General features: G+C 37.4%; 1 protein-coding gene across 2 annotated transcripts in view; it reads right to left on the bottom strand.

Moving 5' to 3' along the window:
• The window catches only part of LOC131431176 (hemicentin-1-like), a 400,232-nt gene that overhangs the window by 272,726 nt on the left and 110,858 nt on the right, over positions 1-16,648 (bottom strand). For both annotated transcript variants that reach the window (XM_058596735.1, XM_058596736.1), the window contains one exon: positions 6,067-7,346. In XM_058596735.1, coding sequence (XP_058452718.1) covers positions 6,067-6,535 — 469 coding nt within the window. In that variant the 5' untranslated portion in view covers positions 6,536-7,346. The remainder of the gene's footprint in view (positions 1-6,066; positions 7,347-16,648) is intronic.

Genomic DNA, 16,648 nt, shown 5'->3' with positions numbered 1-16,648 from the left:
AGCCTGGATCCCTTCTATAAGATCCGTAGTCTGGATCTCTTCTATAAAATTCTAAATCATTTTCTAAGCACGCAATTAGGTTACACGATTATTGTTTAGTTCAATAATAGGGCTTAAGGAATTATGCTGAGAGATAGTTCATTGTGTTTAGGAACATTTAATGAAAAACAAGTACCTATGATTATCATCATAACACAACTTTACACTGAATTTATTTGCGCGCCACCGTGTTGTTCGTATGTAAATGGAGATTTCTATATGCACACTACCCGTTGAAAAATAAAATATTTTTAAACATTTTCGAATTAAGTTAAATGAGGAAAATTTATTAATAAATTACAGAGGTACAAGCGCTTCAAATTAGGTTCGAAAAATCTATCGCCGATAGTTCTAAGTTGGCCTGCTAGTTACCGGAGAATCAAGATAAGCCATGGGTAAACTAAAACAGAAATGTATTCGGGCATATATTTATAGATTCCCTTTTGTGCTACAGTTCATGCTGCGCAAATCGGACGAGAGTTTGACATCATTTACTGCGACTGTCATTGGCTCATGGAAACATAGGTCAACTCAATCCGATTTTATGCAAATGAAATACTTAAATGACGTTACCGCATAAGTTTAAGTTAAATATTCTCGAATCGATTGGTAGTTAAATTATATAAATTCATCAACAAATGACTAAGTTTTGAGCGTTCAAAATTATGACAGAAAAAGGTCTCGCGGTTATTTTTGCATTTTTTTAAATTGACACCCAAGCCCCGTCCAGTGAAGATTTCATTCACAGTCAAGCATGAACTGAAATCAAGAAATGATTTGCAGCATCTATATATATAAAAATGCAGAGATCATTCTTTGTAATCGCATCACGTAAGAACGGATGGACGGATTGAGATTAGTTTTTTTTTATTTGATCAGTTTTTACCTCCACCGGGTTCGTACATCAAAAAAATTAGGAAAACTTATCGGAAAAGTGGGAAAAACCAATAAAGTTATTTTGTATGGACAATGGATTTTTCCACTGAAAAAGTCGCCAATGATTGCTAGATCATCGATAGGTGTTTGGCGCATAACGAATTTCATGAGTGTTTGACCGTCGAAGAAAGGAATACTAGATCGTTGAACGAATCTTTTGGATCGCAACGAGTTGTTCATGTGATTCGTCATTTTGAGCCACGTGCTTAATTGGGTATCAACATTATTGCTTGCCAAACGATTTATGATGGAACGCATATAAGTGTTCTAGCTATACCGTAAACAGGATTAAAAATTCTGATATTGTTTACCAGAATAGTGTGCAATGTAATCAGTTAGATGATTATTGGCCATCGTAGACGTGAGTTGAACAAATCACATTATAGAATTCTGCTGTTTAAATAATCAGATCTAACAAAGAGGTTTATCTGGCATTTAACATGCTGAAGTTCGTTCGCGTCTGGTAAACTCTGGTAGATTGAAACCCATTAGTTGTGAGGTTTTATGCATTGACTCGAACGATAAGCTGAATATTGGTACAATCACTCCTCATGTTCACTCCGTTATAAAAGAAGAATTGCGCATTATTTTCATATAAAACTTTCTGATATAGATTCTCAGAACCGAACTCCACCATTCGGTAATTATAGGTGGGGTACTAAACAAAATGATGTGGTGTCGACTAATGAGACGACTATTGATAAAACTATTAAACGAATGCAGTATTCATGTAAAAGTTAATGGACACAATATTTAAAAGAATGGTAACTTGATTCCTCGAATGTCCAAGAATTACTCATTTTATCTTTCGATTTATTTAACAATATCAAACTAACTAGAGATTGTGATAAGAGAAAGAATATGAATAATGTAGAGCCATAATACTCAAGGAAGAGTAAGGTTTTGAAGTTAAAGTGCGGAAAAATTCGACGTAACAAGGTTCATTTAAGTAAGAAGAAGGTTTCTCGCATCTAAACTTTTACCTTCTACCAGAGGAGTCGAACTTAGCGATGCGAAACATCCGAGTCTCTGATATGTCAAAAATTTACTAAATAATTACTGACTGACCAGAAGTCATAAATTAAAAGTAAAAATAAAGTTTTATCGCTAAATTGTTAATCGAAATTTGTTCCTGTGATAGTCATGCTACGAACATTCATCAAACACGATTAAATAATATCACCAGACTAGCGAGAAGTGACGAACTACAAGTCGCGAGGGCAGCTTTTGTAAATTTGTGGAATCAATTTAAGGTGGTCATCTTAGTTATTTTTGCTTCACTTTTTATTCTTATATGTAGTTCACTTTTATAATACTATAGTTTAACAGAGATCTACAATCGCTGTTCGATGCACTGACTCAAAAGATGATATGGCGATCGGTGCATTCGCTTAACTTTTGCGTAACAAAAGCTTTTAACATATTCACATTTTTTTTCAATGAATTCATCGCAGCCAAGTAATCAGTAAAATAATGGAAAGATACTTTAAGGATCAAGAGTAAACCAGGTTAACTTGTGTTGGTGATTTGTATATTACGTACATTTTATTTGAGACGTATATCATAGATCTATGTATATGCAGAGCAACCAGTTTATCAAAGTAGCTTGAACGATTGAGTTTCAAACAATCTTTTTTAACAATTATTTCGCGTGTTGAATTCAAGGTTCCTTTTTGGCGGGTTTACTTATAGAAGGTACGTAAATCTTTATATCGCAATAATTTCTGCAAGAGGAAATCCATATAGGAATGTGTTTGTTGCTAATCAAATGTGTCAGTGGAAGTAAGCTAAAACTGAAATGGTTTTACTCGAGTAGTTTTAAGGATAACGGAAGAGATTTTCGCTTTTCTTGAATTGCAATTTTAAGCAGAATGAACTGATTAATTTATTTTTCAAGCATTTGGAAGATTTATTGATTAAAATCAGGAAAAGAAGCGCCAGAATTTTTTTTTACGCACACATTGTTGACATTACTCATACGCTTGCATAGAGTCTTGCTCCTTAACAGCATAAGATGTTTGACAGTCCTACTGTCCGAAAACATGAGTTCAAAAAAAAAATTCGGCGAGACGAAGTTCGATGGGTCAGCTAGTATATTTATAGATTCCGCTTCACACTCCGCAGAATGATGCGGTGTTTTTATGCATGACGCAAAGCCTCCTATGCCGAACAAGAATATGATGTCAATTTGGTCAGCTGGGATTGGTGGATGAAAACACAGGTCAATTCTAAGGGGATGTCCATAAAAGGCGTCACGCTTTTTCTGACGATTTTTGACTCCCCATCCCCTCTTTGTCACAAATTGTCACAGAACCAAAGACACCCCCCCCCCCCCTATGTCACATGTCACGAATTCAAAATAAATAAAATTCATCTCAATACATACTCAATATGTATGACAAACTATACAAATATGAGAGAAAAATCGATTTATTACATGCTGTCATTAGATTAAAAAATATCCCTAAGACTACTAAATCATTGGAATTATTTTATTAATATTAATTATATAAATTATCAAAAATATTTGGTTGGAATTGATGAAACATTTAAATCATCTGTTTTATTCCTTCTAGGGGTACACAGATATATTATTGTGTTAGGTAAAGAATAATATTTCCTTACTGTAGCATACAGGGCTGAGAAAATAAAGACCAAAACCTCATCAAAACGAAATCACTGCCGGAGAATTTTTTCATGATCAGTTTATCAGTGAATTATAAATCACTGATCTTTCGTCACACAATAGGTAGTGATTTTGAGCTAAAATGATTCTTGATTTATGTAAGTTCAATGATTGGATGATTCGATAAGCTTTGATGTTGGTGGAGGAAAATCACATATGATCAAGATAAGACATGACATGATCTACGTCTGAAATCGTTGATCTCCCGCCCTTTTTCAAGTGGAGTACAATTGAATAAACTGCATCAGAATCAGATAAGAGAAATTCTTATGATATACTTTTATCAATGCTAGAAAATCAAATTACTGAAAAAATTGTCGGTGCATAACTTAAGTAAAACCGTTTAAAGGCATCTTTTTCATTTTTACTCATATTAGGCAGAATTTATTAATTTCGCTAATTTACTCGCTTCTCCGTGCACTTTTGCTGATCACAACAGAAATGATTTCCTGCATCATTCATTTCCGAATTTTCAAGAAGAAGCTTTTACATCAATAAATACACGTTTTCCTATAGAATGTAAACGTTTATTGTGGAGATTTTTTCAGCAAAGCAGTAATATAATTTGGTATTTCAAAAATGCGCTCATTGAAAATATTAAACGTCACATTCCAAAACCCTCCCCCACTTCCTCCTGTCACAAAAGGTCACGTTTTATGAAACACCCCCCTCCCCCTTGCGGCGTGACGTCTTTTATGGACAGCCCCTAACCATTTTTTCAAAAGTAAGCTATTGAAATACTGAAACGACGTTGTCATACATGTTTAAGTTGAAAGTTTCCGAAGCGATTGGTTGTTAAATTATGTCAATCCATCAACAAATGACTGAGTTAATAACGTTCAAAATTATGACGCAAAAAGGTTACGCGGCTATTTTTGAAACTTTTAATTGACCCCCGGCCCCGTATAGTGAAGAGTAAGGCATTTTTAATGCCAAAAACTTCGATTTTTATAATTCTAGAAAAAAGAAGGCATTCAAATTTTATTAGATATTAATATTCTGGAGTGTCCAATCGATTACCTACAACTTCTTGGGCACCAATTTTATACAATTTGTGTCAGTTCCCATGATCCAACCGAAAAGTTTCACACACAGTATTTGTCAGCTCAAATTATGCAGTTATTAAACAGTGATGAACGGTAATTAGTGAATCGCATGGCTGCATCGTGTCGTAGCTGCTGCCAAAAATTGTCTGCTCCTCCCACACCGATAAAATGTTTCTCGACCGTCCGTCGTGGTTAAGTTCACTAATTGTTTTCTTTCACACGTAGAGATGAATTGTGTTTCCGTAGGCATCATGGGTCGGTGTAGTCGATGTGCCCACAGGCAGTAGTAGTACTAAGGAACCCCCCCCCCCCCTCCTTCACTGCTAGGCTACTAAACATGACATGGATGAAATGTGAACCGGTCAACCATGCCCAGGGCTCGGGGAAACCATCACCCAAATTAAGGTGATAATTATATCGTTCGAGAAAACTGATCCTTTCCTGTTTCTTCTCCTTCTCCTCGTGCTCCACGGGGATCGTGTGTTGACCGCTAGGCTTTTGGAATGTGTGTGTGTGAACGAATGAAGCGAGAAAAAAAGCTCTCACAACTCAATTATGGACCAATTAGAACGGGATGAAGTCCTGTAACAGGAGAAGCTTTATTTATACAGAGGTGGTCATTATTTTTTGTTATCTTGTTGACCATGAGAATTCGCCCCCACCCCTCCCCGTCCATTCACAACTCACCACACATCCGAGTGGAGGGAGAACGCTTACACGTCCGAAGGGATTATCCGTGTGAAGGATGAGTGAAAATATTGCTCAACCGAACGACACTGCGCTGTCGGTGACGAGGACGACACATTTCTTGCTGCCCGAAGAGGCTCAAACATTGGGAGGTCAAGTGTAAGCAGCCATGAAAGATTGAGTTAATAAATGAAACATTATGACACGTGATGTTGGTCTGTTTGTTCTCCATTATTGTTACCGCTGTCAACGTTTGACGTTGATGGCGATGGTAATTGCGTTACATGCTGGTTTTTTCTCCCCACTATACTTCGATGAGAGATCAAAACAGATACCCGATCGTATTTGTTTGCGTGTCGATTGGTAACCATGTAAACATTTAACGGTTGACTGCAAAATACACACGTTGGTACATATTGGCTTTTGTGTTCGCTTGATTACGGTCGATTTATGTGCACATTGAAGGTGTATTATCGTAATTGCGTTTTTCGATCGGGTTCCGGGCGAATGTGCTCCACCCGGCACGTTATACCGACTGTCCATACCCTAAGAATACCTATTAATCAGTTAGGTTGAAGCTTGAATAAATCATAAATTTGAATTAACCAGGCCTACCTTGAACCGTAGAGGCATGATCCCCGAAGTAAACAGTGATTTCAATGTGACACTTACCTATGCTAATATTTACAGTCAATTGTGTCAGCAGAACCACGGCAATGGCTGTCACCAGGTGCAGACGGGATCTGATTTTCCGCTGGCCTACTGTTCTACTGTTGTGTTCTTCCATCGTCGTGCTGGTGGCAGTGTTGGTGGTTTTTGTGGTGGTGGTGGTGGTGTTGGTGGCAAACGACTGCAGCTGGTGGCCGACTATGAATAACGGGCTTTGACTACTGGCATCATTATCGGTTCTATTGCCGCCGGATTGAGTGAGTTCGGCTGTTGCTACATCCTGGCTTCCACCCGTCGTCGATGTCGTGCCTGTTCCGCCATTGGTACTGACGTTAGGATTGTCGTCACTGCCATCATCAATGCAAGAATCACCACCCGCTTGGCCCGGATCGCTCAAAAGCTCTTCACGACCGAATTCCCACCCCCGATCGCTGTCGTAAATTTTCATTCCACCTAGCCGTCCTAGTCTCATTTTACGGTTATGATTTGTTTATCGAAATCGATAATTTATGGGAAAGGTTTTCTGTTCCCTCTCAGGAAAGCGTGTATTTTTTTTTGCTGCTACCCGATTTCAAAGTTCTTCGCTCGAAATTTATGGCCTCGTATTTATTTTGATTCAACCTTTCCGCATCTGCTCACGGAATTCACGGGAGCGGGAATGCTTTTTGCAATTTACCGCTTCGCTAGCTTTTTATCTGCACCCTTCCAGGGGCGCAACTTCCCCCGCCGCGACTAATGGTCGTGATTTGTTTTATCTCAGTTTTTGTTTCCCACTTTAAATGCCTTTCAACACGGACTCGATCGGAAATCGATTTCGTTCACTTTTTATTTTCACTCTGAATCCACAACGCAAAAACCACCGAACGAATCTTCGCTCTTTCGCTCGTTCGTTTTTTTTTTCCTTTCGCTTCCCAGCGAGTCCCGCGAAACGGAAGCAAATAAATAAACTGAGAAACACAGTTCACTTTCCGCGTAACACTAAACCAGTTCAAAAGTCAAACGAATCTTCGACCTCCGGTAAGCTCATGCCAATCGACAGCTAAACCGCCGCTAACTTTCCGCACCGTGCGCGAGCAAATTATTCATGAAAAACACTCAATGCTTTCCGCTTGCAACACTTTTTCCATGAATTTTTCATCTTCGACTTCACCGCCTTGCCAGTGCCGAAATGTTTCGGTTTCGGTTTGCTTCGATTGATGGGTCGATGGCTGGCTACCAACGCACATTCATTTCCGACCAGTCCGGACAAATTCGGTTACGCTGTATCATGCATCGGTCGTGATCTGAAAGCAAAGGAATGAAAAGTTGTTCGAATGTTAGAATGATAATGCCATTGAAATGTAGCACTAATTTGCTGAATTATGTATAGCCATTGTAGGAAGTATCTTCTAACTAATTACATCGGTGTATATTCCTGCAGTTGGACTATAGAAACAAATAAGCGATGACTTCGAAATACTCAATATCAATTAACCAACTGACAGAACAGTAGCCAGATACTGGCACTTGAATATTGAATAAAAAGTGATAAGTTTTAGATTTGGAATGATTTGATGCAGTGGTCAATTTTTATATGGTCCAGTTTGTTATGTGACCGTGTTTGGTGATGTGCCCAAATTCATGAAAAAAAATGTTAAGAACTCGGTTCATGTGTGAAAAGTCAACTCCATTTCGTGATTATTTTGAGTAAATCAAACAGTTGAGTTGTCAAATTTTTAGAAATAACAAAAACAGCCACCGTTTCGGTTTTGACGAGATGGCGGACTTTTTTAAACACTTCGTTTCGATTTGTAGGGAAAATGTTGTTCGTCATCTTCAGTTGCCATTATATTTAATCGTAAACTCCACAAGTAACCATCAAATCCACCATTGCACAGTGGGAAAACAATCCAGGAAACCCGCAAAGAAATCGGGAAGCATGGAAAAAGGCAACAAACAAGAGTGTTTCTTATGAAAAAAAAAACTAGAAATACAATGGAATGATTATTAATGGCCTGCTCGTTTTACTCAGAATGCCCAGCATTTTTAGGGTTTTTTGTAGTATTGGTTCTGTAACTTGGACAGACAGAGAAGACGGTCTACTGAAATAGCTTGATTTTATGTAAAAATGTCTGAAGCTTCGAATGGAAATGTGTCCACTGTCCGTACGAAACGTTTTGGTGGCTATTTTACCCCATTTCCTCAATTTCATGATATCTTATTATAAATCGTCTTTAAATCTCGGTAAAACTTATTGGAAGTTTACTAAATCTAGCTTATCTTATGTAAAATCGAACGGAAGAAACGTCCAATAAGTTTTACAGAGATTTAAGGACGATTTACAATAAGATATCATGGAATATGAAAATTGGGGTAAAATAGCCACCAAAACGTTTCGTGCGGCCAGTGTAGGTTCTCCCATTCGATTCTCAAGACTTTTTTTACATAATATAAAATAGTTTTCGTATGCTTTCAACGTGGTAAGATAAGCTAGATTTAGTAAACTTCCTATAAGTTTTACCATGATTTAGGACCGATTTACAATAAAATACCATAAATGGAGGAAATGGGGTAAAATAGTCATCAAATTCAACTCTCCAGATTTTTTTCTATAAGATAAGCTACATTTAATGAACTTAAAATAAGTTTTACCGAGATTTAAGGACGATTTACAATAACATACCATAGAATGGAGGAAATAGGGTAAAATAGTCACCAGAACGTTTCGTGCGGCCAGTGTAGGTTCTCCCATTCGGTTCTACAGACTTTTGTCTCTATAAGATAAACAAGACTTAGTAAACTTCCAATAAGTTTTACCGAGATTTAAAGACGATTTACAATAAAAAACCAAAAAATTGAGGAAATGGGGTAAAATAGTCACCAGAACGTTTCGTATGGCCAGTTTAGGTTATTTCCTTCGGTTCTACAGACATTTTTCTATAAGATAAGCTAGATTTAATGAACTTCCAATAAGTTTTGTCATGATTCAAGACCGATTTACAATAAAATACCATAAAATGGAGGAAATAGGGTAAAATAGTCACCAGAACGTTTCGTGCGGTCAGTGTAGGTTCTTTCATTCGGTTCTACAGACTTTTTTCTAAATATCAAAAATTGTTTGTATTAGTTTATTATGTAAATTTTGCCACTTTCTAAACTAAAGCATGACTTATTGACGACAAGCACATCTTACCACACTAATTACGCTGAACAAACAAGTGTAAAACAATACAACAAACAATGTTATAGTTAATTTCTCTTTCTATAGATTTACAAATTCTGTCCAAAATCTAGTCATGAAACTAGTTAAAAAACCCTTCTTAATCCACCTAGTGGTGTGATAATGCCTTTCTCTTCTTTCATAACAGTCTCATGAAAATATGTTTCATACATTTATTAAATAATTTTAGACGCCAATTGATTCAGATTGATTCGAGTAGTTCACAAAAGCATGCTTCAGTGTTTATGTCACACAGTCAGCATCATTTTTCCAAACTAGTGCTTGACATTTGCGTTGCCTATTTGTATGAGAACAGTGATGCTAATCTAAAATACCTTTCTATAGAGAAAGGCAAAAAGCCTTCTTAGTCCACTTAGTGAAATTTTCATATATCTTGAAAAATCACCATAGGGTGGAGTACATGAAATTTTCGAAAATTTTTGATGCCAAAAGGCTTAGAATTGCATGAAACGTCGAGATATAGTGTCATCTCGAAAAAAAATTTTTTTGAAAAAATCGACTTTTTGGGAATTTTTCTAAGGCCCAGAAAGTTGATTTTTTCAAAAAATTTTTTTTTGAGATGACACTAAATTTCGATGTTTTATGCAGTTTTAAGAGTTTTGGCATCAAAAAAAAATTTTCGATTTTGGAAATTTCATGTACTCCCCCCTATGGTGCTTTTTCAAGATCGAAAATTGCCAAACCTTTACCACCGGGCAGCACCCCTTAAGCATGTCCGATTTAGGTCAAATTTTGCATGAAGGCTTTTTTCGAGGTGCTTAAACTTTTGAGCACTAGAACTTTACGAAAATAGAGTTGATCCCAAAATTTTGGCACCCTTATATATAAGAGCGGTAAAAATCAACGTGTTTTGTCGTTTACGGCACTTATACCATCATATATCTGGAACCAAAAGTCACAACCATTTGATCTTCGAACTTGATCAACGGCCCGACAGTAGCTTTCAAACGAGCCCAAGTTTGTTGAAATCGGATCAGCTATCTTTGAGAAAATTGAGCGCGTTCAAATAGCACGATTTTTGTCGGTTACGTCACTTATACAATCATATCTCCGGAACCAAAAGTCACAACCATTTGATCTTCAAACTTGATCAACGGCCCGACAGTAGCTTTCAAACGAGCCCAAGTTTGTTGAAATCGGATCAGCTATCTTTGAGAAAATTGAGCGCGTTCAAATACAACGCTTTTTGTCGGTTACGTCACTTATACAATCATATCTCCGGAACCAAAACTCACAGCCATTTGATCTTCGAACTTGATCAATGGTCCGACAGTAGCTTTCAAACGAGCCCAAGTTTGTTAAAATCGGTTGAGCCATCTCTGAGAAAATTGAGCGCGTTCAAATACAACGCTTTTTGTCGGTTACGTCACTTATACAATCATATCTCCGGAACCAAAAGTCACAGCCATTTGATCTTCGAACTTGAATAATGGCCCGACAGTAGCTTTCAAACGAGCCCAAGTTTGTTAAAATCGGTTGAGCCATCTCTGAGAAAATTGAGCGCGTTCAAATACAACGCTTTTTGTCGGTTACGTCACTTATACAATCATATCTCCGGAACAAAAACTCACAGCCATTTGATCTTCGAACTTGATCAATGGTCCGACAGTAGCTTTCAAACGAGCCCAAGTTTGTTAAAATAGGATCAGCCATCTCTGAGAAAATTGAGCGCGTTCAAATACAACGCTTTTTGTCGGTTACGTCACTTATACAATCATATCTCCGGAACAAAAACTCACAGCCATTTGATCTTCGAGCTTGATCAATGGTCCGACAGTAGCTTTCAAACGAGCCCAAGTTTGTTAAAATAGGATCAGCCATCTCTGAGAAAATTGAGCGCGTTCAAATACAACGCTTTTTGTCGGTTACGTCACTTATACAATCATATCTCCGGAACAAAAACTCACAGCCATTTGATCTTCGAACTTGATCAATGGTCCGACAGTAGCTTTCAAACGAGCCCAAATTTGTTAAAATCGGTTCAGCCATCTCTGAGAAAATTGAGCGCGTTCAAATAGCACGATTTTTGTCGGTTACGTCACTTATACAATCATATCTCCGGAACCAAAAGTCACAGCCATTTGATCTTCGAACTTGATCAATGGTCCGACAGTAGCTTTCAAACGAGCCCAAGTTTGTTAAAATCGGTTGAGCCATCTCTGAGAAAATTGAGCGCGTTCAAATACAACGCTTTTTGTCGGTTACGTCACTTATACAATCATATCTCCGGAACCAAAAGTCACAGCCATTTGATCTTCGAACTTGAATAATGGCCCGACAGTAGCTTTCAAACGAGCCCAAGTTTGTTAAAATCGGTTGAGCCATCTCTGAGAAAATTGAGCGCGTTCAAATACAACGCTTTTTGTCGGTTACGTCACTTATACAATCATATCTCCGGAACAAAAACTCACAGCCATTTGATCTTCGAACTTGATCAATGGTCCGACAGTAGCTTTCAAACGAGCCCAAGTTTGTTAAAATAGGATCAGCCATCTCTGAGAAAATTGAGCGCGTTCAAATACAACGCTTTTTGTCGGTTACGTCACTTATACAATCATATCTCCGGAACAAAAACTCACAGCCATTTGATCTTCGAGCTTGATCAATGGTCCGACAGTAGCTTTCAAACGAGCCCAAGTTTGTTAAAATAGGATCAGCCATCTCTGAGAAAATTGAGCGCGTTCAAATACAACGCTTTTTGTCGGTTACGTCACTTATACAATCATATCTCCGGAACAAAAACTCACAGCCATTTGATCTTCGAACTTGATCAATGGTCCGACAGTAGCTTTCAAACGAGCCCAAATTTGTTAAAATCGGTTCAGCCATCTCTGAGAAAATTGAGCGCGTTCAAATAGCACGATTTTTGTCGGTTACGTCACTTATACAATCATATCTCCGGAACCAAAAGTCACAGCCATTTGATCTTCGAACTTGATCAATGGCCCGACAGTAGCTTTCAAACGAGCCCAAGTTTGTTAAAATCGGTTGAGCCATCTCTGAGAAAATTGAGCGCGTTCAAATATCTTCGAAAAGTGCACACACATACACACACACATACACACACACACACACACACACACACACACAGACATTTTCCGATCTCGTCGAGCTGAGTCGAATGGTATATAACACTATGGGTCTCCGAGGCTCCGTTCGAAAGTCGGTTTTTCCAGCAATTCTAATACCTTTCTATAGAGAAAGGCAAAAATCTGGTTCCAGAATCTAGAATTAGGATTCCACAGTCCTAGTCATAACACATGGGCTGAAATTCTGAAAAGCCCCGGGCCTAACACGTAGATGGCGCAAGTTTTATGATATTCTATTCATTAGTTTGTGAGTTATTGTACTAAGAGTGACGCTACTTTTGTTATTTTCAGAACAATGGATCAAAAACAATTTTGTGTTTTAATTTTACACTGCTTCTAGACGGGAGTTCAAGCTAAGCAATATCTTAAAAAGTTTTATGGAGACTCCACTCCATCAGAAACAACAAAAAAACGTTGGTTTGTTGACTTGAAGCGGGGTCGTAGAGACAACGATGATGCAGAACGCATTGAACGTCGAAATGAGGCGGTAAGACCAGAAAACATTAAAATCCACATAATCGTTTTGAATGATCGAAAAGTGAATTTGTGTGAGTTTGGTAAAATATCATGTGTGAGTTAACTAAGTTAGGTAAAGATATCAAAAGAACGTGTTGGCTTTATAGCATTAGCATTTGACTATGAGAAAGTTTGGTTCAAAGTGGGTGCCGCGTTTGCTCACTGTTGACCAAAAACGAGAACGTGTTGATGATTCTGAGCAGCAACAAACCGCACCTTTTGTGTCGATATGTGACAATGGATGAAACATGGATTCATCACTTTACTCTGTAATCAAAACGACCGTCATCTAAGTAGGCAGAAGCTGGTGAACCTCGTTCAAAGCACCCGAAAGCACAACAATCGACTGGAAAGGTTATGGCCTCGGCATTTTGGGATGTGAGGAGGTGTAATATTTATCGACTATCTCGAGAAAGGAAATACCAGTAACAGTTAATATTACATAGCGTTCTTGAAGCGCTTGATGGTTGAAAAAAATTTCGTTACATCAAGACAACGCGCCGTGTCACAAGTCAATAAAACAATGGCAAAACTACATGAATTGAGCTTCGAATTGCTCCCACATCTACCGTATTCACCAGATTTGGCTCCCAGCGACTACTGGCTGTTCGCAGAACTGAAAAAATCTCCATATGAATCACGCTGTCGATTATTAGGTCTAAATACGATCGAGAAACGAAGAAAGATTGCAAAGGCAGTATTTGCAGCGAAAATATTAACGTCTGAGATTGACAGTCCAAATCTATTGGCGCAGTAGAATACTAGTGTTCAAGCTCGTTCTCTCCGTACTAGACTGGGTTTATTTCATCGGCCTATAGAAAGATCGGAGTTCCCGTTTCGGTCGATGTGTTCCTCTTTCAACGAGTTCTTCCATTTATTTGAGTTCAACGAACCTGTCAGACTTTTCCATAATCGGCTGATACAGGAAATGCGATGAAATCCATGACGATAAAACTCTTTATATACACACCTGTACTGAAGACAAATTATTAGGCTAATTATTTTACCACTTGTTAAAGTTTTTCAATGTAATTTGTATCTGACTGTTTTAGAATTGTTTTTGGAATGTTCTCTTTGTTAGGTACGGGACTTCTTCAGCCCATGTGTTATCTTTTGCACCCGTATTCTGAAACTAAATTGTGAGACTTACTAACCTTTATTAAGTTCAGAATTCAGGTGGACCAGAATTCAGTTCCAAAACTTAGTTTTAGAATTCAATTCCAGAATGCAATCCAAATGAGGCCGGAATTTGAGGGTGAAGTGTGTTCAAAATCTCATACCGTCATTTAGAGCGAGAATGCAAAAAACGGAAAACTTATGATAAATTTGGACTCTAAACCTTGAGCTATGTAAGTTGTTGGCCAAACGAACATGTTGCGGCTATATCGGTTCCCGACTACCGGTTCCGGAAGTACAGGAAAGAATCGTTAAAAACTCCGACAACCGAACTGATTTCGCTCCTTATTTTATTCTAGATTCCATGAGAAGTTTTCTGATGAATTTCTTAGCAACATTTAAGAAAACACGAATATCATAAACAAAAAAAAAACAATTAACACTAAAAATTCGTATAAAAAAGAGCAAAACTTTGAAAATTCGCATTAAAAACCGCATAAATAAGGAACAAAATTTTTGTTGGCGCACGTCTTAAAAATTCTTGAAACGTCGTGATTTGGTGTTATAAAAATGTTGTTGTAAAGCGCCATATTTCGATGTTTCGTGTATTTCTACAACAAAACAAGAAAAGCGCATGACTTTGAAAGTTCGCATAAAACCGTTTAAAATTAACATAAAAAGAGATAATGACTTCGCCGATAAATTTAGTTCCAGCCAAAGTACTGTCAGAAGAACTTGTTAACGAGAAGAATTTCGCTACTTTTGGCCTAGCAAGCAAACATGACACTGTAGTAGAATAGAGTGACCAAAAAAAGTGCCCGGAAATTGTACAATGAGGATCTGACGAAATACGAATGGTTGAGTAAAAGAACGTGAAAATTGATAGTGGACATTTTTTCGGACAAAAGCTCTACAGATCTCTTGGTAAAATTCGCAAGAAAAATATTGGTTTGACAAGATATTTGCAGCCACGGACAAATATAAACTAAGACGACTGTGAATTTCCAAGTGTATAAACAGGGGTGCTTGAAAAAAAGCGAATTCTTTTGTACATTAATATTACCGTATTATTCATTTTATGCACAATTTGGCAAGCAGTCACCACAGCAAAAAATTGCTAGTAACAGTGGTAGCGCGAAAACGAGGTAGAGTTCTCCAGTAAGGACATTAATCAATTCAACAGCTCTAAATTTCGCCGAATAGAGAAATATTGGGCAATTTTTAAATGACAAAAGTGTCAAAAAAGTGCGAACTTTTCTCAATTCACGTGTATTTTGGGATAACGGCCAATAAGCCACCTTTCAACACCTACTTTTGGAAGAAATAAGCACAAAAAAATATGAACGGAAGATTTAGAGAATAAAATTAATCAAAGAAGAGATAAGCTGAACAACGAACGGAAGAACGAAAAAAATTTAAAAAATTGATAAACAGAAGATTAAGAATGTTGCGTTAATAAAAGAATAAATAAAAGAGGAGATAAACTGAAAAACAGAGGAAAAATTGCTGGCCAGACTAACATAATTCACATTCTGGAAAGAAGATATAAATAAGCGGAGACAGATAAACAAATGAACGGAAGCACAAATGAACAGAATAACGAAAGAAAAATGTGAACAAAAGAACGCCACAGAAGAATAAAATAATTAAAGTACCGATCTTAAATGTTTTCGTTTTCCGGTTAATTACTCTCGAAAAACCCCCAAAACAAGAATCTAAAAGAAACATAATCGGGAAAACTGAAACAAGAAAACGAAAAAACACAGAAGATTCTGTTCAAGCTCGGTGTTACTCAATTATATCTTCCGTTGGTTTACGACAGTAGAAACCTGTGGGGAGGGGCGTACATGAAATTTCCGAAATCGAAAATAATTTTGGTTCCGAAAGGCTTAGAATTGCATAAAACGTCGAGATTTAGTGTCATCTCTAAAAAAAATTTTTTTTGAAAAACTAGAAGAACCAAGTGGTTGGGGTTCGGTTTGAGATTTTCATCGAATTTTTTTTCAAAATTTTTTAACTTCTGTAAAAATTATCCAATCTTGATGCGTTTGGTGTCAAAAACCGGGTACTCTCTAATTTTATTCTGTGTTTATCGGTGTAGATATGATCCAAAAATACCAGAGTTATTCGAGATCGCGTTGTGGTAAGTCGGTTTTACTAACCTTCCCAGAGGGTACTGGAACCGGTCTCAAGACTGCCGAAAAGACATGTTTGAAAAGATATGAAAATGTGTTCAGGAAAAAAAATTATACGGAAGAATAAACATTGTAAAACTATATTGAGACCGCAGAACTACCTAAAATTGTTTACATGTCAAAAAACATCTACAAAAACATCTACTGAGCTCCATTTGCATATTCATATTCAAGATCAAAACTAATGACAGTTTTTCTACAGACATAAGCACGAGGTGTCAAGGAAGAGACATAAAACCCGGAACGGGACATTGTGACCAAATCGTCTCCAAGTCATATATTGAATTCCTTCAATATAAACTCCATCTAGAGCGATACACTTGACCCATCGGTCCTCCAACAGGCTGATGTCCTTAAAAAAAAAAGATTTGTTGAAGCATTCAAAATAGGATTCCGTTTCTGCAACGACCTCAGCATTCGACGAAAATTTCTTTCGCTCCATACCGCAA

Source organism: Malaya genurostris, chromosome 2, assembly GCF_030247185.1.
Source record: "Malaya genurostris strain Urasoe2022 chromosome 2, Malgen_1.1, whole genome shotgun sequence".
Lineage (NCBI taxonomy): Eukaryota > Metazoa > Arthropoda > Insecta > Diptera > Culicidae > Malaya > Malaya genurostris.
Note: the sequence above shows the minus strand (reverse complement) of the source record. Positions and strands in the feature narration are given on the sequence as shown.